At 41.7% G+C, this 21,735-nt stretch overlaps 1 protein-coding gene across 1 annotated transcript in view; it reads right to left on the bottom strand.

Moving 5' to 3' along the window:
• Window positions 1-5,067: 5,067 nt before the first annotated feature.
• The window catches only part of AP3M1 (adaptor related protein complex 3 subunit mu 1), a 45,916-nt gene continuing 29,248 nt past the window's right edge, over window positions 5,068-21,735 (bottom strand). The window contains exons 2-9 of the mRNA XM_065407739.1: window positions 18,981-19,256; window positions 18,178-18,349; window positions 16,318-16,455; window positions 13,547-13,632; window positions 12,763-12,896; window positions 11,591-11,798; window positions 8,854-8,998; window positions 5,068-6,124 (exon numbers count right to left, since the gene is read on the bottom strand). Of these exons, the coding sequence (XP_065263811.1) occupies window positions 6,024-6,124; window positions 8,854-8,998; window positions 11,591-11,798; window positions 12,763-12,896; window positions 13,547-13,632; window positions 16,318-16,455; window positions 18,178-18,349; window positions 18,981-19,253 (1,257 nt within the window). The 5' untranslated portion in view covers window positions 19,254-19,256 and the 3' untranslated portion in view covers window positions 5,068-6,023. The remainder of the gene's footprint in view (window positions 6,125-8,853; window positions 8,999-11,590; window positions 11,799-12,762; window positions 12,897-13,546; window positions 13,633-16,317; window positions 16,456-18,177; window positions 18,350-18,980; window positions 19,257-21,735) is intronic.

Genomic DNA, 21,735 nt, shown 5'->3' with positions numbered 1-21,735 from the left:
GTTTTAAATGAAGATGCTGCAGCATTTCCAGTCTGCTGCATTGGAGCGATATAGAGAGAGGGGGGGGGGGGCCTGTCACAGAACATAGGAGGCCTCGGGTGTAACTAGTGTCCCTCCTATTTTTAAGATTGTTAAATCTCTTAACTTTAAAGCCCTCAGTAGGATGTTAGTATAACCTGCACTGCGGATGGACTGGATACAGTCATGCAAACCATGTTTTCATTGGAGAATTAAGGGTAGCAGTCACATTTTGATTTGATATTCAAAGATTGTAATGTTCTATAGCTTTAAAGTGCAAGCTCTAGATGTCCATTGCTTGTATTTGCGAGATTAGAGATTTACAGCACATTTCTTAGAGTGATTGTTTTTTCTAGAGCACTTGGAAATCACTATACACTTCCACTGGCCCTTAAAGGAAAATTCTTGTTATTCATTACACCTGCATGAGGAATTATGGGCTGAATTGAAGTTTTTCATTGCTCAAGGTAAAAGAGGTGCTAGTTGATTATATAGCAGAGTAGCTCCCCTGTTCATAGCATCAGAGAAGATTAGGGGTGGAAGGAACCTCAGGAGGTCACCTAGTCCAACCCCCTACTCAAAGCAGGACCAATCCCCAACTAAATCATTCCAGCCAGGGCTTTGTCAAACCTGAGCTTAAAAACCCCTAAGGAAGGAGATTCCACCACCTCCCTAGGTAACCCATTCCAGTGCTTCACCATCCTCCTAGTGAAAGTTTTTCCTAATATCCAACCTAAACCTCCCCCACTGAAACTTGAGACCATTACTCCTGAGAACAGTCTAGATCCAGCCTCTTTAGAACCCCCTTTCAGGTAGTTGAAAGCAGCTATAAAATCCTCCCTCATTCTTCTCTTCTGCATTCTAAACAATCCCATTTTCCCTCAGCACCTCCTCCTAAGGCATGTGCTCTAGCCCCCTAATCATTTTTGTTGTCGTGTGCTGGACTCTTTGCACTTGCCTATATGCAAATGTGAGAAGTATGGGTAACAAGCAGGAAGAACAGGAAGTGCTAATAAATAAATACAACTATGACATTGTTGGCATCACCAAAACTTGGTGGGATAATACAGGATTGGAATGTTGGTATGGATGGGTACAGCTTGCTCAGGAGGGATAGATGGGAAAAAGGGAGGCAATGTTGCCTTGTATATTAAAAATACACACACTTGGACTGAGGTGGAGATGGACATAGGAGATGGAAGTGTTGAGAGTCTCTGGGTTAGGCTAAAAGGGGTAAAAAAACAAGGGTGATGTCATCCTAAGGGTCTACTACAGGCCACCTAACCAGGTGGAAGAGGTGGATGTGGCTTTTTTTAAACAACAAACAAAATCATCCAAAGCCCAAGATCTAGTGGTGATGGGGGACTTCAACTATCCAGATATGTTGGGAAAATAACACAGCAGAGCACAGACTATCCAATAAGTTCTTGGACTGCATTGCAGACAACTTTTTATTTCAGAAGGTTGAAAAAGCTACTGGGGGGGGAAGCTGTTCTAGATTTGATTTTAACAAATAGGGAGGAACTGATTGAGAATTTGAAAGTGGAAGGTAGCTTGGGGGAAAGTGATCATGAAATCAGAGTTCACAATTCTAAGGAAGGATAGAAGGAAGTACAGCAAAATAGAGACAATGGATTTCAGGAAGGTGGATTTTGGTAAGCTCAGAGAGCTGATAGGTAAGGTCCCATGGGAATCAAGACTGATGGGAAAAACAACTGAGGAGAGTTGGCAGTTTTTCAAAGGGACACTTAAGGGCCCAAAAGTAAGCTATTCCGCTGAGTAGGAAAGCTAGAAAATGTGGCAAAAAACCACCTTGGCTTAACCACGAGATCTTGCATGATATAAAAAATAAAAAGGAGTCATAAGAAATGGAAGCTAGGACAAATTACAAAGGATGAATATAGGCAAACAACACAGGAATATATGGGCAAGATTAGAAAGGCAAAGGCACAAAATGAGCTCAAACTAGCTACAGGAACAAAGGGAAACAAGAAGTCTTATCAATACATTAGAAGCAAGAGGAAGACCAAAGACAGGGTAGGCCCACTGCTCAGTGAGGAGGGAGTAACAGGAAACTTGGAAAGGGCAGAGATGCTTAATGACTTCTTTGTTTCGGTCTTCACAGAGAAGTCTGAACGAATGCCTAACGTAGTGAATGCTAATGGGAAGGGGGTAGGTTTAGAAGATAATAAAAAAAAAAGTTAAAAATCTCTTAGAAAAGTTAGATGCCTGCACGTCACAGGGGCCTGATGAAATGCATTCTAGAATACTCAAGGAGCTAACAGAGGAGGTATCTGAGCCTCTAGCTATTATCTTTGGAAAATCATGGGAGATGGGAGAGATTCCAGAAGACTGGAAAAGGGCAAACATAGTGCCCATCTACAAAAAGGGAAATAAAAACAATGCAGGAAACTACAGACCAGTTAGTTTAACTTCTGTGCCAGGGAAGATAATGGAGCAAGTAATTAAGGAAATAATCTGCAAACACTTGGAAGGTGATAGGGAATAGCCAGCATGGATTTGTAAAGAACAAATCATGTCAAACCAATCTGATAGCTTTCTTTGATAGGATGATGAGTCTTGTGGATAAGGGAGAAGCGGTGGATGTGGTATAGACTCAAACTTAAGGTCAGAAGGGACCATTATGATCTAGTCTGACCCTCCTGCACAACGCAGGCCACAGAATCTCACCCACCCACTCCTGTAACAAAACCCCTAACCTATGTCTGAGTTATTGAAGTCCTCAAATCGTGGTTTAAAGACCTCAAGACTTTAGTAAGGCATTTGATATGGTCTCACATGATATTCTTATTGATAAACTAGGCAAATGTAACTTAGATGGGGCTACTATAAGGTGGGTGTATAACTGTCTGGATAACCGTACTCAGAGGGTAATGATTCCCAATCCTGCTGGAAAGGTATAACGAGTGGGATTCCGCAGGGGTCAGTTTTGGGACCAGCTCTGTTCAAATGATCTGGACAAATTGGAGAAATGGTCTGAGGTAAACAGGATGAAGTTTAATAAAGACAAATGCAAAGTACTTCACTTAGGAAGGAACAATCAGTTTCATACATACAGAATGGGAAGAGACTGTCTAGGCAAGAGTATGGCAGAAAGGGATCTAGGGGTTATAGTGGACCACAAGCTAAATACAAGTCGTCAATGTGATGCTGTTGCAAAAAAAGCAAACGTGATTCTGGGACATATTAACAGGTGTGTTGTGAGCAAGACACGAGAAGTCATTCTTCTGCTCTACTCTGCACTGGTTAGGCCTCAACTGGAGTATTATGTCCAGTTCTGGGCACTGCATTTCAAGAAAGATGTGGAGAAATTGGAGAGGGTCCACAGTAGAGCAACAAGAATGATTAAAGGTCTAGAGAACATGACCTATGAAGGAAGGCTGAAAGAATTGGGTTTGTTTAGTTGGGAAAAGAGAAGACAGAGGGGACATGATAGCAGTTTTCAGGTATCTAAAAGGGTGTCGTAAGGAGGTGGGAGAAAACTTGTTCATCTTCGCCTCTAAGGATAGAAGAAGTAATTGGCTTAAACTGCAGCAAGGGAGGTTTAGGTTGGACATTAGGAAAAAGTTCCTAACTGTCAGGGTGGTTAAACACTGGAATAAATTGCCTAGGGAGGTTGTGGAATCTCCATCTCTGGAGATATTTAAGAGTAGGTTAGATAAATGTCTATCAGGGATGGTCTAGACAGTATTTGGTCCTGCCATGAGGGCAGGGGACTGGACTCAATGACCTCTCAAGGTCCCTTCCAGTCCTAGAGTCTATGAATCTATGAATTTTTCCACATCTTTCTTGTAGTGTGGGGCCCAAAACTGGACACAGTACTCCAGATGAGAGGAATGATCACGTCCCTCGATCTGCTGGCAATCCCCCTACTTATACAGCCCAAAATGCCATTAGCCTCCTTAGCAACAAGGGCATGCTTGACTCATATCCAGCTTCTCGTCCACTGTAACCCCTAGGTCCTTTTCTGCAGAATTGCTGCCTAGCTGCTCTGTCCCTAGTCTATAGCAGTGCATGGGATTCTTCCGTCCTAAGTGCAGGACTCTGCATTGTCCTGGTTGAACCTCATCAGATTTCTTTTGGCCCAATCCTCCAAATCCCTACCCTCCAGCGTATCTAACACTCCTCCCAGTTTAGTGTCATCTGCAAACTTGCTGAGGGTGCAGTCCATGCCATCCTCCAGATCATTAATGATAACATATGCATGTTCAATGAGAACACGTGCTAATATTTAATTCCTCATTGGTTGAAAGGTAGTTATTATTCTGTCTCCCTCAGAATGCTGATTTCAACATTGGTTGTACCTAGAAGAGGATTAATGGTCCAAATATAAGCCTAGATACCAAAAGTTAAACTTCATCCTAAATAAAATTAGCCAGGTGTTCAGCTTGTCTGAAAATCTACAACTTGCACTAATGTCAATGGAAGCTGGAGATTCTCACTCAGGCTTTGTTTTGGTTGTTTCTCAAGTGCTTAAATAAGAATTAAAAAACTAGTTTTGCTATCCAGGTTTGAAAGTTTTGGCTGCAGACCTTTGCTTAATCTTTTCCTCTCAGGTCAGGTCTTAATACCTACTTACCCCTGTTACAGGTAAATAGGCACAAGTCAGGGAACAAAGTCAATGGCAAAGTAGGGACACGAACTGCAGTGTCCTGATTCCTTGCTCCTTCTAACAAATGAGACAATGTTGGACCTCAGTCTATTTCATGGCACATTTGGACAATGCCAGTGCCTAATAAGTTGTTTTGTTCTCAGCTTTAGAGAAGACCCAGTGGTTAGTGTTAGGAAGGTGATTGACAGTTATACATTTCAGTATTTTTTAAGCAGCAAAGCTAAATGAAGTGAATGGCTCATCACCTCCATGTCCTGTTAGGTGGTGGTACTTATTCCTTATAAGCAAGGTGGTAAGGGTAGCTGTAACTGGTGGTTGCTTTGTTTGTATAACAAAAGCTTCATGTGCTATTTGCCAGAGCATTAGAGATGCAGGTCATAAGCAAAAAAATACATTTTTACAAGCAGAGATATTTGCAGCAGAGTTCCCTTTTATTTTAATTAATTACAATAAAGCATACAACCTTTAAGTACATTTTACATTTTCTACTGTGCTACCTAAAAGCTACACTCCAATGTACACATGGCACACACGTCTGGTGGCATTTGCTTCAAAGAGGAAGTACCTCTAAATCAAAGCTGAGGCTTTACATAAAAATAGATCTTCCTCTCTGCAACTGTATTTGTAAAAAAATACAAAGTAATGTGAGAAGTGGAAAGAAAGTGGAATACTGAAGCAACAATCACTCCCAAGTTTGGATGCAGAAAGTTATTTTATCAGCTCATCTGTTGGTGGCACAAATGAAAGCTGAGTAAGGCAAACACTTCCTAAGGCAGTATCTTGTAAACAGGAGCAAAAGATTTTTCTGTTCATCAGAAAGGCTCTCAAGGCAAGCGACAAGTTTGACATGTCCCATGCTCACCTGGAAGCCTACCCATTCTCTCTGCTGCATTCTAGTTCTGAAGTGATATCATGCTGCACCGTGAAATGGTAACTTGTGGCAGGCTCTCAGAAAGTGTAGTATTCTCTCACCCGGCAGCAGTAAGACCTGCCATCACAAGAGGGTCCTGCTGGGTTGCCTGGCCTTTGCCAGTGTGCTTCACCACCTGCAAGCCTGGCTTTGGTATCTTATTTGGCAGTGCATTAGTGGCATTCTGCGAACCACCCAATCCTCAAACAATCCTTGTTCAAAAGAATTTATTGAAAGTTAGAAAAGAAATCAACCTAGTTTAAAGCCATGTTTATGAAAAAACAGACTATACTTTCATTTGAATAGCTGCTGTGAATAGAAATGCTTTGATCCCAAATTAATTAGTGTGCATAATTACTCAATTGGCACCTAATAGCAACATACGTCACTAAGCGGTCACGATTTCCAAATCTGAAGGAAAAAAAAAATAGTACTACTTGCTCTGGCAAATAGAGCATCTTCTCATGTCCGGACTTGGAATTTTCCTGCTTTTGTGATGTACTTGACACCTTTAAAAGGCTTGTATTTCTCTCCAAAGATGTCAAGGCGATTTACTTTCAATCCTACACAAAGGGGAACATGAAGAGCAAGAGTTTACATTTTCACACGCCCCTCCCCTTGAAGTCTGGATAATCTGCTTTGGAAATGCTCTATGCAGAGGAGTTTAGTTCTTCCACCTAGCAAGCACTACTGTTCAGGTTGAATTGGTTTCTCTTCTACCCTCCCTTTCTCAGCTGATTTTTATGCCAGAAGGGATGACTGTAATCCTCTAGTCTAGGGGTTCTTAACCTGGCAGTGTGGCCACCCCATCTCTCCTATATTGCTAAGTGAGAGAGAGATCCTGGTACACAGAAGGGTAAGGATCACCGATCCATTCTGACCTGCTGCATAGCATATGCCGTACAATAGCTACACATAATTCCCCCTCTAAGCCAAATAGGCAATTGGACTAGAGCAGAGCTTTTACAAAGACATCCACTCTTGCTTTAAACAATGGAAAACTACTGCAGCCCTGGTCAACTCCACCACTAGTTAGTTATCTTCACGGTTATAAGTTTGCACTTATTTCCAATCTGGGTACAGTAACTCCTCGCTTAACGTTGTAGTTATGTTCCTGAAAAACGTGACTAAGTGAAACGATGTTAAGCGAATCCAATTTCCCCATAAGAATTAATGTAAATGGGGGGGGGGGGGGGGGTTTAGGTTCAGTTCCAGGGATTTTTTTTTCCCCCACCAGCCAAGAGACGTAATATATATTATATATATAAAAAAGTTTTAAACAAACAATTTAATACTGTACACAGCAATGATGATTGTGAAGCTTGGTTGAGGTGGTGAAGTCAGAGGGTGGGATATTTCCCGGGGAATGCCTTACTGCTAAATGATGAACTAGCATTCGGCTGAGCCCTCAAGGGTTAACACATTGTTGTTAATGTAGCCTCACACTCTACAAGGCAGCACAAATGGAGGGAGGGGAGACAGACCCACAACCTGTGTGTGGGAGACAGAGATGTGCATTGCCCCTTTAAGTACACGGACACCACTCTAAGTACATTGCCTTTAAAAAGATCAGGAAGTTGAGACAGCAGCTGTGGCCAGCAAGCTCTCTCCATCCTGAGCCCTGTCCTGTCCCCACGCTGCTCTATATGGAGAAGGGGTAAGTGGGGGGCAGGAGCAGGGGGGAGGGGGACACCCTGACATTAGCCCCCTCCCATGCACAGCAAGCAGGACGCTCCCGGGAGCAGCTCCAAGGCAGAGGGCAGGAGCAGCACATGGCGGGACAGCTGAACTGCTGGCAATTGGTAGCCTGCTGGGCAGCTGCTGCACAGGGAACTTATGGGAGCAGGGAGCTGATACGGGGCTGCTGGTCCACCCTGGTTCCAAGCCCCCACCAGCTAGCTCCAACGGGCTGCTCTTTCTGCAAGCAGTGGACAAAGCAGGCGGCTGCCAAACAACGTTATAACGGGGCATTGCACAACTTTAAACGAGCATGTTCCCTAATTGATCAGCGCGTAACAATGTTAACCGGGACGACTAAGTGAGGAGTTACTGTATTCCATCTGGTTCTTGCTATGCCTTTGTCTGCTAGCTGAAGTTACACACCTTTTTGAAAGTCTTCCCTTAGAACTGAGGCCATTAATTCTGATTTGTTCAAGTCTCTAGTTATTTGCGTAAGCACTACACAGCATGCTGTCGTTAGCAAATGCATGTTACCACAGGTACAAGAGATGGAAAAAAAGCTCTTTATAGAGAGGGAACACTTGTGTGTCTCAAAAGGGCTTCGGTTGGCAACACAAATTTCAGCCATTCAATAAGCTTCGGGGTCAGCAATGTGCAATCTAGAAAGTCCTCTGGATAGGCCAGCGCAAGTTGAACAGTGTTTCAGTAGGTGAGTGGCCTCCTCAACTGCACTGCAGCTCCAGAGGCTGTGCCTGAGATGCCAGGTTTGGTCATTTGCCACACACCTGACCACCATAGCATTCTGGAACCTCCCCAGTGAGAAGGTGCTTATATTAACACTGTCTTCTGCCCTTGCTAATCCATTGCCCTCACTGATCCTCGCTCCCACCTCATTAGGTTCTAAGCAATATTTTCTGCAAGTGTATAATCAAAAACGTAAAATGTGCCTGAGTTAAGGTTAAGGCCCTGTTCCTACAAACACTTGCTTATGTGAGTAACTTTACACAAATCCAATTGGTTTCAATGGTATTCACATACATTGTGTCTGTTTGCAGGACTGGGGCCTGTAGGCTTAATTTCTCAAGTCCATGGTTGCATTAACACTGTAACCTTCAGGTTTGATTTCATGCTCTGAAACTAGAGGAGTTAGGCTGTTAAGAGCTTTCAGAGTTAGGAGGAGAAATAATTTCCCAAAATAAAATTGTCACTGATAATCAGGATGGGTTTTTCCTGTGCTAGGCCCACAGAAGTCAAAGAACTAAGGAAAGCCATACTGCGTGTGGGGGAAATCCCCCCACCCCCCCGCCACAAAAAACCTCTTCCTTGCCCTACACCAGAGAAGTTCATGTATGTTCCAGGCAGAAGCCTGTGAAATACCCATTATTTTGCCCTGGAAAGGCCATGAGAAATGATCCAAATCATCAAGATTTCACAATCTTCTACTTGCAAGATGAAACTGTTAGTGTTTCAAGGTAACTTCATCTGTTTGAAGTGAACTCTGCTCTATGTTCTATAGAGTCCCTAGGTCCAATTCAACGCTAGGAGACCCCTATTCCTACAATTCCCCTACCTCCTCCAACCGTATTAGTTCTGGTTAATGCAGCCGTCTCACCTGAAATAGCTAGTTGTTGTATCTTAAACTGAACGTTTAGGCTGGGATTCTCCTCTGGCTTGGGGGCTCCAGATTGTAGATTCACTATGCCCTTAAGATTTGGTAGCTTTTGAGGGGTAATTTTGCCAATGTCCCAAGTTAACACCTAAAAAAAGAAATGAGTGGATTTTAGGAAATATTTTGTCAAGTTAATATCCAGCTGCTAGTTTGTGGGTTGGGCGGGACAGCTAGTCTGTAGAAAAATTCTGGCAGTTGAACACCAGGTCTGGTCAGGAACCTTGCCTGGATTAAATCCAAAGCGAACCTGCCTTCCTGCTGCCAGATAAGAGCAATGACTAGGGGTCAGGAACCCTTAATGGGACCCGTTTCCTTAGCAATGGTTCTTGATAAATAACTCAGATAAGTCAACAGGGCATGAGTGAGGAGGGGAAGCAGAATAAAGCTAGCAAGTACCTGGGTAGGAGAGAGTTGGGGGGGTGGAAAGAAGGAAGAGGAGCAGAGAGATGGAAGAGGAGGGATTTGCAGTTAGAAGACCATCTGCATCACCGGGGCTTTAAAAGGTTCAATTGTTTCAGGTGACAGTTACTTTTTTAGTAGGAAAGATTGGTACAAAAGCTCCCATTTGGCCCTTCTCTCTGTTCCATTAAAGCTTTTAATGTACCAAAATTAACAGGACAAACCATGCTGGCAAAAGGCATCAGACGCAAGTCAGCAGAACTGTAGGAACAGGGTTTTGCAACTGTAGCCTGATCATACATTGAACTCAACAGGAGGTAGGAATGGACACAATGTGTGCTTGCCTGGCTCTACCGGGGCACATCAAGTGCCCTGTGGTGCATGACAGGCAAGGTAAAGTCCAGCAGACTAATGATTAAGGTAAATCGAGTTTTGGTTCCAAGCCATACACAGTCGTTGGGACACAATTTCACATATCTCTGTACTAATACACAAGGAGTTACACTGGGGGGAGCACCCTCACTACATTAAGTGGGGGGAGACAGCAAGATTTTCTATGTTCTTTCCTACTTTTTATTTTGCCTCTTCCCAAATGAGTTTTCCTGAATGAGGGTAGAAAGCACTGATCATTTGCATGATTTTACCAACTGGAGAAGAACCAGAAGCTGGATGTGCAAGTAGGTTTTATTTGTGTTTTGGGGCTATTTGCTCCTTTGCCCACCTTCGCTCCCACCTGGGGCAAAGTTCTGGTAGGTTTGTCTGCCTTGGGGTCTGTTTGCTTTTTGATTTAAAAATGAAAATAAATTATTGAATCAGTCTATTTCTTTGAGGAACTGTTGCTTCGTGCTCAAATCAAGAGCTCACTGGCAACTTCCTGGGGCAGCAGCAACCTCAACATGACATGAAACATACAGTAGTGGGACTTGGCCCAAATCCCATCCTGCTAAAATTGCTCTTAAGGTTCAAAGAAAACTTTAAGAGTTCTGGGCGTCAACTCCCATATGCAAGAGGCATGAGTTAGAATTACGTTGGAATGATATATTCAGAGAAGCAAAATTATAGGTCAACTGTTTTCCATTCCACTCCCCGTTTGTTTACAATGATTTTTTGGGCGGTGTGAGAGCAACAGCAAACATACCCAAATCCACTCCCTATTCTGCTACTTGCTGGCTATTTTGCCTGTTGCAGCTTATACCAGCCTGCTACTTGCTGTCTGAGTTTAAAGTTCTGCTGCAGCAGTTACAAGTAAATGTCTTCTCACAGAGCTTAGGGGGAAGGGTATGCACCATAAATGAAATTGACACAAAGTGCTGACATGCATTAAACAAAGTGTGTGTTTCTGTAGTCCCTTTTAGGGTTATGGTAACAACACAGGTACAAAATGTGGTTTCAAAGATGACTGTGGCCCTTTAAAATTTACCAGGGGGAAAAAAAACAAAAACAAAAACAAAAGATAAAAACAGCAGTTTTTTAGATTGTCAAACTATACTGAATGGTTAAGTTTAGATTTTTGCTCTGGTACGCAAAGCACTCTAGAGCAGTGGTTCTCAAACTTTTTTTTTTTCCCATGGACCACTTGAAAATTGCTGAGGGTCCCAGCAGACCACTTAATGATCTTTCCAAATGTTGTTTGTACCATTAGCTAACTATTGTAAAGCGCTTTGGATAAAAGCGCTATATATAAAAAAAACCTTAATTAACTTTTTTTGTTCTACAAATAGCACACAACTCACATTTTGATATCAGTAGTCTTACCTTTCTACTGCAATGGATGTGCCCTCTCTCTGCTGCTGGGGCTGGGAAGGAGGGGGGGTCTCTCCCCCGCTAGAGAGTTAAGGCTGAGAAGGATGACCATTTCTTCCCGGCAGCTGCAGTGCTGGAGCTGGGGAAAGTTGCCTCTTTCTCGGACCACTGCAGCCCTGCATGTCCCAAATTCCCCCCACCCCCTCTTCTTACCCCTCTGCCCCCTCCCACCTACCTCCTATTCCCCCCAAGGCCACCACCTCACCTTCTCCAGGGTCCAGGCACCTAATTAGTGGAGCCACGCCTGAGCAGCTCCACTAATTAGCTGGGTGGCCCTTCACTGTCTCATGTGCGGCCACCCAAGCGCACACCTTAGAGGGAACTATCCGTGGACCACCTGAATGGAGCTTGTGGACCACTGGTGGTCCGCAGACCACAGTTCGAGAACCTCTGCTCTAGAGTATGAAGCTTTCTCTTGATTTCTTTAAATTTTGTCTGCATTGAATTTAAAGACAGAAATAAACAGCTCAAGACTTACTTTAAGGACGGGATCAAATGTATAGCTGCCTTGTGTGGAAGTAAGGTTCATGTTTAGTACAGCTTTTGGCATATGAACCGTCACAATGACTCCTTCCACTGTCTTCCCCATATTCTGTTTAGGTCCAATTGTAACATCGAATCTCCCTGAAGAGCTGTTCTCCTTAAAACTGATTATGTGTTTCACATACACAGGAATTGCTACCAAGCTGAAGACAGAAACTGGGAATTAAATGCACTTAGCAGAAAAGACTACTTCAGATAAATTAGGGGAAATAAAAGTACAGTTTGCAAAGGAGTCTTATATCCATCATGGTGTTGGCAGGATAAATCAAAACTAATTTCTCTTGAAAGTAGAAAGTAATACTCTCCTAAAAAAGATCCAAACGGGAAAAAAAAAATCAAAGTCCTTAAGTTAGTGGTTTGTAATGCAATAGCAAGTTCTATTGGTGGTCAACAGTTTTACAACAATTAATACAAAAAGGTACTTACAAACACTCTGACTGGACACATTCTTACTTTTGCTTACATTAAAATGAAACTAAGCTTGAAGATAATTGCAGTTTAGTGGAGGTTTTTTAAAGCCAGTGAAGATCAGTGTACTACAGAGAGATAGCATCTTAATTACAGAGCAGCTTCTAGCAATGGAAACATCAGGAGTTAAATGTTCTGTTACAAGCTAGTGATCTGCCCAGTTGAACAATCACAGCTGAGATGATATCAGCATCTCTGCCAAGCAGGGTTTTATGTTAGAAAAAACTGACAGAGCATCAGATTAAATAAATCTCAGACAGCTACCCATGAACATGCATTTAGCAATAATGAGAATTCCAGTCATTAAATCATGAGTCAGAGAAAATTGAGATGTTCATGAGATTATTCCAAGGCTTGTTTACAGGGTGCATTAGCCCACGAGTGGGTTGTAGAGTTCAGTGTGCACTACCATGGTGCGCACTAAATGGCCCATGTGGCGCCGGCTGGTGTGTAATAAAAGTTCCCTAGGGCACATTACTTAATTCTGTTTGAAACTTTTAGTGCATGCCAGCAGGGTCTGCACAGGCAATTTAGTGGCCAACATCCTAGTCCGCACTAGAATTTGCTCCCCTCTCGCTTGGGCTAACGCACTGTGCAGACAAGTCCCAAGTGAAGACTGGGTAGCTAACACAAACTTACTTTTGGGAGCTCACACGGTAGGATATCAGTCTGAAGTTGCCATCTGGAGGAATAAATGAGAGCACTCTTTCAGACTCCCAACGCTTGAACCGAATACAGGGATGGAAACTGACGTCATCCAGAAGCCTCGGGTTCTACAGGAAGCGAGACAGATGTAAGCTTCTCCCACATCTGGTGAAGGTTTGATATCAGTTGGTTTATTTCTTCCTCACCCCCTGCATCCTAGCTTTGCTGCTGCAGAGAGGTGCTAGATTGACAGTCCTGATCATCAGACCAGGTACAGCCTGACAGTAGAAATGCCAGTTCCCCCTCAAGGTGCCTAAGCTGTGACTTGTAGGGATTGGCTTTAAGTGAGAGAAGCCAATTTAATCTCCAGGCACACACACTCCTTTGCCCTCTGTGCTGAGGCTGCCAACAAGGAAGCCAACTGAGGAGAGCTGGTTTTGATGTGACCACCTATTGTTAGGACTCTGAACCACAATCAATCAGATAATGGCAGCTGTCAGTTACTGCTGACCTAGGGACAAAAGGCTCTACATCCCCATTACTAATTACTGAACAATGTGGCTAGCAGTGACAGCAATGCAAAGTTTCATGCACTATTCAAAATGGATAACGTGGCTGAAGACTACATAAGAGCATTCTGCTCAGTCATGAAGCAGCTGGAGTCTTCTCTCTGTACACTATGGATTGAAGGCAACATTTCAATCTTTTTTGCATAACTCTGCTAGAAATACAATACAAACAGTTACAGTTAGATGGCTGATTGCATTGCTAGGTTTACCATGAATGAAAGAGAAAGATCAGGCATTCCTGACAACTTAATGCAGGAATCAATGACACCTTGAATTTCTGCAAAGACTGTGGAACCTGGAAAAGTAGTGAGAGACAGATGATTTAGTATACTGTGGATAGCTTACCAAATATAATAGGAGGTGCAGTAAAGAGGACATAAATGCATCATATACAACGGTGCAGATATCAGTATGTTTAGCACTCAGCTATGCAAACAAAGTATCATTCTTGTTACATATATCACAGAAGGCTTGCTGAGGTAGATCAGCTGCAGCAAACAATTGTTCAGGTCCCATCCCAGTTGAGAATATTGTGACAATCTATAATCCTATGTTCACCTCTTTTACAAGACTATGATAAATTCTGTACGCAACATGTCTTGTGAGGTATCATTTGAAAACTCAATTTGCTGATCATCATAATTGTCCTGGTAAAATGTGTGGCAACATTGTATGTAAAGTTATAAGATTTTTTTATGATATTACTCAGCAGTCACAAACCAGTTCCTCGGTGACAAAAGGCAAACTGATGCCTCAGCCAGGTATCAACAAAATCAAATAGACCATCACCTGGTTAATTGGCCATTTTTTGGCAGGAAAAAGGGTGAGAGTGAGAAATTAACATCTTGGCAAAGAAACAGCTGGAGGTTCCTGTCCCCATAGACTGTCTCCTGAACACTAGCTGGAGACGATTCTCACAGAAAAGGAAAATGTATAAAGAATAGGGAACAGACGCTCCAAATCATTTCTCTCTTTCTTTCTACCCATGGCAAAACCACTACCTGAGGAACAAAAACAGCTTTGGATTGAGGGAGGAATCCTGTCTGAAAGGAATTCTGCCAGTAAGTCTGATAGAACGTGCGAGAGAGACCTTTTGCTTTGAATTCACTTAGCTTCCTAAGTTAGATATCAATTGTGTTCTTACTTTTTATTTCTTTGTAACCAATTCTGACCTGTATGCTTCATTACTTGTAATCACTTAAAATCTATCTAGCTATCTATCTTTCTGTAGCTAATAAACTTGTTTTATCTAAACTAGTGTGTTTGGATTGAAGTGCTTGGGAAACTCCATTTGGGATAACAGGATTTGTGCATATCATTTTTTATAAATAAAATGATGGACTTTAGATGAGCTTGTATTGTCCAGGAGAGGGCTGGGTAGTATAAGATGCACATTTCTGGGGAAAGTCTGGGACTGGGAATTAGCTGGTAATTCAAGAATTGCTGGCTGTAGCACTCAGACAGTATAGCTGGGAGTGATTTACTGGCTGGAAGCTGTGTGTGAGGAGACCAGGAGTGGTAGCTCTCATAGCAAAGCACTGTAAAAGGCACCAGAGGCTGGAGAATTGATAGGATCAGCTGTTCAACAGTCCAAATTGTACCCTGGGTAATGTCGCACATGAAAGCTCCTTCCCACACCATTCTACTCCTAATAAGTTGTGCAGTGTTGTATATGGAGGCTGAAGAAAGACAAAAACCATGTGATATGCACAGGTGATCAACTCTTGTCAGGAAGCACTTGCCTGGATTATCCTTGGCTTTCATAGATTGCAATGTTGTGGGTTATTCTCATTGTTTAGTGAAATAAGTCTCTTACATCTGTCATGTCTTGACAGACAAGGCAAGGCAACACCATGAGATTTCTTATCTAAGAAGCAACTGCTGCCTTAAATGCCCCAAGGGAACAAAAAGGTCTTGGGTCTTTAATTGAATTCTGGGCTTATGTAGCCATACAACAGAACAATTAATTGGAGGGGAAAAAAACAACAACAAAAAAAACCCCACCATGCAGAAGCTACTGTTCACTCATTTTGAAATGGGCCAGAAGAGAGGAAACTGTAGGCTAATATTTACTTTAGTGACGTGCCTGAAGGGGAAGAGATACCTTTTCAAATGGACATGATTTGAGAGTCTCTGTGTAAAATGAGGCAACGTCCTATGCTAGGGAAGGGTCCTTATCAGCTGCATACATTCTAATGAAGTCTAGGAGTCTCTCAAGAAAGGAACTGAGATCTTTGAGGAACTGAAGTCAAATAATCTTAGGGGGGGAAAATATGAACTGCTCACAACTAGTGCAACAACATTGGATTCAAATAGCCTCAGACTTTTTTGGAAGAGGGAGCCATAATGGAAACACAGATGGCAATTTTGTGATACCATTACTGACTGGGTAGACGTAGGACATTTTTTGGATGGTATTGAGCAAGTTCGGTGCAATCCATGTATCAAGGTATTCTGACTGTCATGCTCCCCCCTTCCCCCCTAAGGGATTTTAATTTTCAGCATTCATACTGGCTGGCTAGTTGGAAAAGAGCACAGAGGCAGATAATGGGGAAGCTGGAGAGGTGGCAAGTGACAACTTTTGTCCTTATCATACAGTGAGGAGCCTTGAACATAAGGATGAGTTGTTAGCATAAAACAACAGTGGACATAAAGATAACAGACCAGCTTAAAGCTTTTGCCTTCAAGAAATGTGTTTCTTTTAGTAACTGTAAGAAGGTACCAATAGATAAGCCATAATTATCTAGGTGCAGGGTACTTCTTGAAATCCAAAGCTTGCTGAGTAAGTGGCCCAGGCCATATTGCTATTATGAGATGAAATAAATACATTTGTGCATGGTATTTCAAATGGGCAGCGTACTTAAATGTTATGTATAGAGGCAGCCAGTTAGACTGCTTGAATTCTTGCTAAACAGCACTAGCTAAATAGAATGTTGAAACGTCCTTTGACAAGCAAATCTACGTTGACATGACACCTTACCTGATTTGTCTATAATTGCATCTATTTCTTCAATTACATCAAAATAGGCTTCGTTGTTTGTGTACTTTACCACTGCTCTGCGCCAAGGAATGTTGGACAGCTGTCCAGTGGGAAGTGTTTCGCCCATATTGCTACTGCCTGGGAAACAAACAATTCAAACACAAACAAACAATCCATTAGAAGAGGTTTGTTCCAGATCCCACAGTTATGCACCAAAATAAGATGAACCCAGGAACCACAAATTATAAACACCAGGATTTCCTTAATTGGATTATCCAGAGTCACGTTTTCTGAAAGAGTCCTTTCTGACAGTGCTCTACTCTGCATTCTTTGCATCTCTACATATTTGACCTGAGTCAGCAGGAGCTTTTAGGGTGCTAATAATGCAGCATTAGTGATTTAGGAGCCCAGGTCGCTTAAGGCACATTTAAATATTTTACCTTCCCGTAGTCAATATTTGGATAGAAAAATGGTTCTTAACCTCAAACATGAAATATAGAATAACAGAAGTGTAGGACTGTAAGGGACATCGAGAGGTCATCTAGTCCAGTCCCCTGCACTCAAGGCAGAACAAATAACTAGACCATTCCTGACAGGTGTTTGTCTAACCAGTTCTTAAAAACCTCCAATCACTGAGGGTATGTCAACACTACCCGCCGGATCAGCAGGCAGCGATCGATCCAGCAGGGGTCGATTTATCGCGTCTAGTTTAGATGCGATAAATCGACCCCTGAGCGCTCTCCCATCAACTCCTGTACTCCACCTCCGCGAGAGACGCAGGCAGAGTTGACGGGGGAGTGACAGCAGTCGACTCACCGCAGTGAAGACACCACGGTGAGTAGGTCTAAGTACGTCGACTTCAGCTACGTTATTCACGTAGCTGAAGTTGCGTAACTTAGATCGATCCCCCCCCGTGTAGACCAGGCCTGAGATTCCACAACCTTCCTAGGTAATTTGTTCCAGTGCTTAACTACCCTGACAGTTAGGAAGTTTTTTCCTAAAGTCTAACCAAAACCTCCCTTGCTATAATTTAAATCCATTGCTTCTTGTCCTATCCTCAGAGGTTAAACTAGAACAATTTTTCACCCTCCTCCTTGTAACAATCTTTTATGTACTTAAACTATTATGTCCATTCTCAGTCTTCCCTTCTCCAGACTAAACCCAGTTTATTCAATCTTTCCTCATTGGTCATGTTTTCTAGACCTTTAATCATTTTTGTTGCTCTTCTCTGGACTTTCAAATTTGTCCACATCTTTCCTAAAATGTGGCACCCAGAACTAGGCAACAATACTCCAGTTAAGGCCTAATCAGTATGGAGTAGAGCAGAAGAATTACTTCTCATGTCTTGCTTACTACATCCCAGAATAATGTTTGCTTTTTTTTTTTTTTTTTTTGCAACAGTGGCAACGGTATTGACTCATTTACCTTGTGATCCACTCTGATCCCCAGATCGCTTTCCAGAGTACTTCCTCCTAGGTAGTCATTTCTCATTTTGTATGTGTGTAACTGATTGTTCCTTCCTAAGTGAAGTACTTGGCATTTGTCCTTATTGAATTTCATCCTGTTTACTTCAGACCATTTCTCCAGTTTTTGTCCAGATCATTTTGAATTTTAATCCCATCCTACAAAACACCTGCAACCACCCCCATCTTGGTATCATCCACAAAGTGTAAGCATACTTTCTATATCATTATCTAAATCACTGGTCAAGATATTGAACAGAACTGAACCCAGGACCAATCCCTGTGGGACCTCACTCAATATGCCCTTCCAGCTTGACTGAGCCACTGAGCTTCCCAAAGAGTAGTTAATTCATTTTATTTAAAAAACTTCAAAGCTAGTTATCTGTTTTAATCATACCTGTGATGGAATTGACAACGGAGCGCAGAATCGTGGGAGGTTTAATCAACTCTTTTAAGATATTTGATTCCGTTGCCAATGGAAAGCCATTGTCTAACATTTCTTCTAGAAGCTCATACACAATAACCACATTGTCCTTAATTGCAGTCTCAGAGCACTCTCCAAAATAATCCTAAACAAATCAGAGATTACAAAGGGAAAGGATTTTTATTCATATTAAAAACACTTTAAAGTTTATTTTGTTTATAAAACAAACTAATAATAATTCTAGCAAGGGCATTTTTGGACGCGTCTTGAATCACAGGATTATTATAGAGTCCAGTTCAAGTACGGGTACAGTCTCTGGTCATTGTTCAGTTTTCAGTTCAGGGAATACTCTGAATACACCACCATGTAGGTTCTTCAGCGCTATTCGTTTCATCTGTCAAGTAGCTTTAAGCTGCATCATGGTAAGCTGTATTACAAAAATTCCAGTTGTAACGGGCAGTTTTATTACACCAGATGCGTCAGTATAACATGAATACACAATCTTACCAAAAGGTGGAAGTTTTTGTATGTCAGTATTTGTTTTGTTTGATGTGTATGTTTACTGCAAGTTAATATCCACAAGTAAAGAAGCAAAGCAAACCTTTTGTGACTTTGTGCTTTATTAAGCAAAACTCTATTAAAAAAAAAAAAAAAAAAACCATAGATCACAAGGGGAATCAGATTATTGACAGAGGGTTTTGCTACTATTTTTTTAAACTTGTGCAAGAGACACACTTGGCCAATCTGAAAATTCAAAGAATTTATCAGCGACAGACCTGGAAAGTATCTGCTACTCGGTGCAGGAATTCAATTACAAAGAGTGGTGGCACTTCTGTCTGTATGACAGACACAAAGAAGATTTTTTCCCGGTAGATGCTGATGAGGTAGTGGTGGGGTGTTGAGATGACAGGGGGAACATTCTCAACATCAGCTGCTTTCTCCTGAGCTTCAAAGAAATAATCACACACAGACTGGCTCACAACGCTCTTCCAGTGCTTCTCCAAGAATATATCACCAGAACAGTTTATAAGAAACAGACTGTGGATCATTTTCTGTTGGAGACACATTCACACATGTTATACAGATGGAAGTAATTTGAAGATTGACATTACCTCTCCTCCCACCTTCCCTTCACTCAGGTGTTGGCTTTGTACCGACATGCACTGTGATTTTTTTTTTTAAGTTACCAATCATATATTTTGCTTTACTGCAGTATTTGCTGCAATTCCTTTACTTAATAAAAGGAAATACCCACAAGGACAGTAAGCTGTTACTGTAGTAAGTACTCAGGACTTTTTTTTTTTTTTTTTTTTTAATTGAAGGCACCCACACTTTAAAGAATAGCTAAGCAAGTTCAAAGTATTAAAGCTATTTATCCTGTCCAGCAGCACAACTGTCAACTGATAAAAACATAATTGCATATTTAAGTGTAGTTTTAAGTTCAAACTTCAAAAAGTCAAAACAAAGCAGCATAGAAATGTAAGACTGGAAAGGTCTTTGATAGGTCATCTAGTCCAGTCCCCCGCACTGAGGTAGGACTAAATACAATCTAGACCATCCCTGACAGGTGTTTGTCTAACCTGTTCTTAAAAACCTCTGATAACAGATTCCAAAACCTCCCTAGGTAATTTGTTCCAGTGCTTAACTACCCTGACAGGAAGCTTTTCCTAATGTCTAAACTAAATCTCCCTTGCTGGAATTTAAGCCCATTGCTTCTTGTCCTGTGGCTAAGGAGAACAATTTATCTCCCTCCTCTTTATAATAACCTTTTATGTACTTGAAAACTATGTCCCACCCTCAGTCTTCTCTTCTCCAGACTAAACAAACCCATTTCCCCCCCAGTATTTCCTGGTAGGTCAGGTTTTCTAGGCATTGAATTATTTTTGTTGCTCTCCAATTTGTCCACATCTTTCCCAAAGTGTGATGGTGAGAACTGTACACAATACGCTAGGTGAGGCCTTATCAGTGCTAAGTAGGTAGAAGAATTACTTCTTGTGTCTTGCTTACAACATAACCCTTGGTTCTTTTGTATCAAGTTTTACAAGGGTACTCAGATGCGAAAAACCAATATAGTTAATCTGTATCAGTTTCTAGGGCATTGGGGACGGAAAGAACAGCAGTTTCATATATCCAGGAAACGCCATTGAAAAACAGTATTTTCATTAATCTGGGTGGCCTGGCCAAGATGGCTGTGAAATGGCAACCTCTTATTCCTTAAGAAACACAACTCAGCCACAAACATATTTACATAGGCCTGAAACCTCCAGGTTTAGTGACTCACCCACAAAAAGCTTCCCCTCCCTTCCCGTCCTTCCCTTCCCCCACAATATACCCAATGCTTGAGACTTGTCAGACTACTGGGGAAAGTGTTTAGTTCCAGACACTTTCTGCTGTTCTCAAAACTCTAGCATCTGCTCATTTTGTTGAGTTTCCAAGTCACTCTAACATGGCTTTTAGGTAGTGACCAAAAAATGAAAGCAAAATAGGTTTATCCATCAAACTGGTCAGAAAAGATGCACAGTAGTTTAAGGTAAAAGCTGCAACAATACTAAAAAGCACAAACACGTGAACATTAACTTGTTGTTTGGCCTTTTTTTAAAGAAATGCTTGCATCTGCACAGTGGTAAGAGTGTGTGCATACCATGGTTTCTTTAGGGTTACTCTTACACCAGAAGAGTGGTCTTCTCAAACTCCCCCCCCCCCAAAAAACAAGATGATGTTGTGGCATGTATAGACAAACACTCCTGTACCTGAAATACAGTTTGAAGAGATGTGTTAAACAGCCACTATTTTTTATTTTAGAGAGAGACAAGGTTACTATTCTGTAAGATTTATTTTATTGAGTAAACTAATGGAGTAAAAGTTAACTGATAGTCCCATCGGGGGGGGGAGTTTAGCACAAAACCCCTCAACCTTGTAGCCAACACATTGGTCTGATCTTCACTAGGATTTTACTTTGACTTAGCTAACTGGAGTTAAACACATCTTTTTTCCTAGTAAAGATGCAAAGAGCAGCAAAAAAAAAAAAAGGCCACATCTTGTGGCCCTTATACAGGCTAAGAGTCCCATTGGCTCAAGATGGAACTTTAGAAGAGGATACTTAGTAATCATCTGTGGTACTTAGCTGAAGGAGGAGAAGACACTAGAAATTAACAGGGTGGATAAAAATGGATTAAAAAAAAAATCAGATTGTCTTAAATAATAATCAAAATCCTTTTTAAAGTTTTTTTTTCCTTTTAAAAAATAAACCTGTTTAAAATGAAATCTGAATATCCCATGACACGTTAGGCCTAAATTTACAATCTCTTAAACATTTAACATGAAATAATATGCTGAACCCTGAGCCTCTATCAAAAACTTTTGATTTTTAACTATTTTCCCCTGATTCTAACTTTTGAGGTCAAGCTGTATACATATGGCACAAAAGGTCAGCTTAAGTAACTTAGACTGTTTCATTTTCAAGATACTTAGGTGAGTAGGAACTTAAGCTCCAGTCACATAGCCATATGAGAAAAATCTCCCAAACTGACC

Source organism: Emys orbicularis, chromosome 7 (genome assembly GCF_028017835.1).
Source record: "Emys orbicularis isolate rEmyOrb1 chromosome 7, rEmyOrb1.hap1, whole genome shotgun sequence".
Classification (NCBI taxonomy): domain Eukaryota; kingdom Metazoa; phylum Chordata; order Testudines; family Emydidae; genus Emys; species Emys orbicularis.
Note: the sequence above shows the minus strand (reverse complement) of the source record. Positions and strands in the feature narration are given on the sequence as shown.